Here is a 1,470-nt window from a genome sequence, read left to right as displayed (position 1 = left end):
ATCTACTGGGCAGGAGTGACTGCATCTACTGGGCAGGCATGACTGCATCTACTGGGCAGGGGTGACTGTATCTAATGTGTAGGAGTGACTATCTAATGGGTATGAGTGACTTTATATCCAACAATCTATGAAAAAATAAATGTTGCCTTACTTTGTTTTTACAATAATCACAGATGTCATTCATTCCAATAAGCACTGTCACCAGCTTCCAATCTTCTTTGTAGTTCAGACCCTGAAATATAGTCATATTATGTAATATAAATGCATTTTGTAGTTAATCTCTGCATGGAAAGGCACACTTACAGCTCGAACACTCCAGTGCACAAGTCTGAAAACGTACAGTTTCTGGAAGTGTCCAGCCTTGTAACGGCCCTCCACATGTCCCGTGTTTCTCCGATAACGAAACACTTTTGTGCCAGATGTGCATACAGAGCCTTGGGAAACTATTCAGACCCCTTGACTTTTTACACATTTGGTTACAGCCTTAAAATGTATTAAATAGTTTCCCCCCTCATCAATCTACACACAATAACCCATAATGACAAAGCCAAAACAGGTTTTKAAATTTWGCTAATTTCCAAATAAAAAATGGAAATATCACATTTACATACAGTGGCTTGCGAAAGTCTTCACCCYCCTTGGAATAWTTCCTATTTTGTTGCCTTACAATCTGGAATTAAAATAGATTTTTGGGGGGTTTGTATCATATGATTTACACAACATGCCTACCACTTTGAAGATACAAACAAGAAATAAGACAAAAAAAACWGAAAACTTGAGCGTGCATAGCTATTCACTCCCCCAAAGTCAATACTTTGCAGAGCCACCTTTGGCAGCAATTACAGCTACAAGTCCAAGATGGCGTAGCAGTCAGACGTGTGTTTTGTCTTGTCCTGTCCGAGTAAATATCATTTTCCTCATTTTTTGTATATATTTCGTATATACTGTATTTTAATCTCACTTTCCATCTAAGGACTGAATACACTCTCCTGCAACCCGGCTCACCCAATGTGGTACGGATCTGCTATTTTTATACCTTAGAACCAGAACCCCCTTCAGAAGCTAGCCAGCTAACTAGCTACTAGTCAGTCAGTTAGCCACTGCTAGCAGTCTTCACCGTTAATTCGGACACCAGCCAGCCTCAGCTCGGCCAATACCTGCCAGTCTGCACAGCGCGATATCAACCCAGACATATTRGACTGCTTTTTCTCTACCACATCTCCGGATTCSTACCGCAAKCWCTGRACCTTTACACCGGATCATCGCAGCTAGCTAGCTGCAATCCGATTGGCTACTCCTGGCTAACGTCTYCGTCCCGAAGCAAGCACCAGTTAGCCTTGAGCTAGCCTCGAGCTAGGCCCATCTCCCGGCTAGCCGAAGAAGTACACCAGTATTTTTGGGAACCAATACCGCTTTTGCCAATTGGCCTGGACGCTTTATTGCCGACACGATGCCCCGCCAGTCCATCAC

The 1,470-nt window shown here is 43.0% G+C and overlaps 1 protein-coding gene across 1 annotated transcript in view; it reads right to left on the bottom strand.

Moving 5' to 3' along the window:
* Positions 1 to 1,470, bottom strand: part of LOC112075634 (phospholipase B1, membrane-associated-like) — a 26,570-nt gene that overhangs the window by 4,621 nt on the left and 20,479 nt on the right. Inside the window, exon 8 of the mRNA XM_070440989.1 lies at positions 152 to 232. Coding sequence (XP_070297090.1) covers positions 152 to 184 — 33 coding nt within the window. The 5' untranslated portion in view covers positions 185 to 232. The remainder of the gene's footprint in view (positions 1 to 151; positions 233 to 1,470) is intronic.

Source organism: Salvelinus sp. IW2-2015, unplaced genomic scaffold, assembly GCF_002910315.2.
Source record: "Salvelinus sp. IW2-2015 unplaced genomic scaffold, ASM291031v2 Un_scaffold3306, whole genome shotgun sequence".
NCBI classification, from domain to species: domain Eukaryota; kingdom Metazoa; phylum Chordata; class Actinopteri; order Salmoniformes; family Salmonidae; genus Salvelinus; species Salvelinus sp. IW2-2015.
Note: the sequence above shows the minus strand (reverse complement) of the source record. Positions and strands in the feature narration are given on the sequence as shown.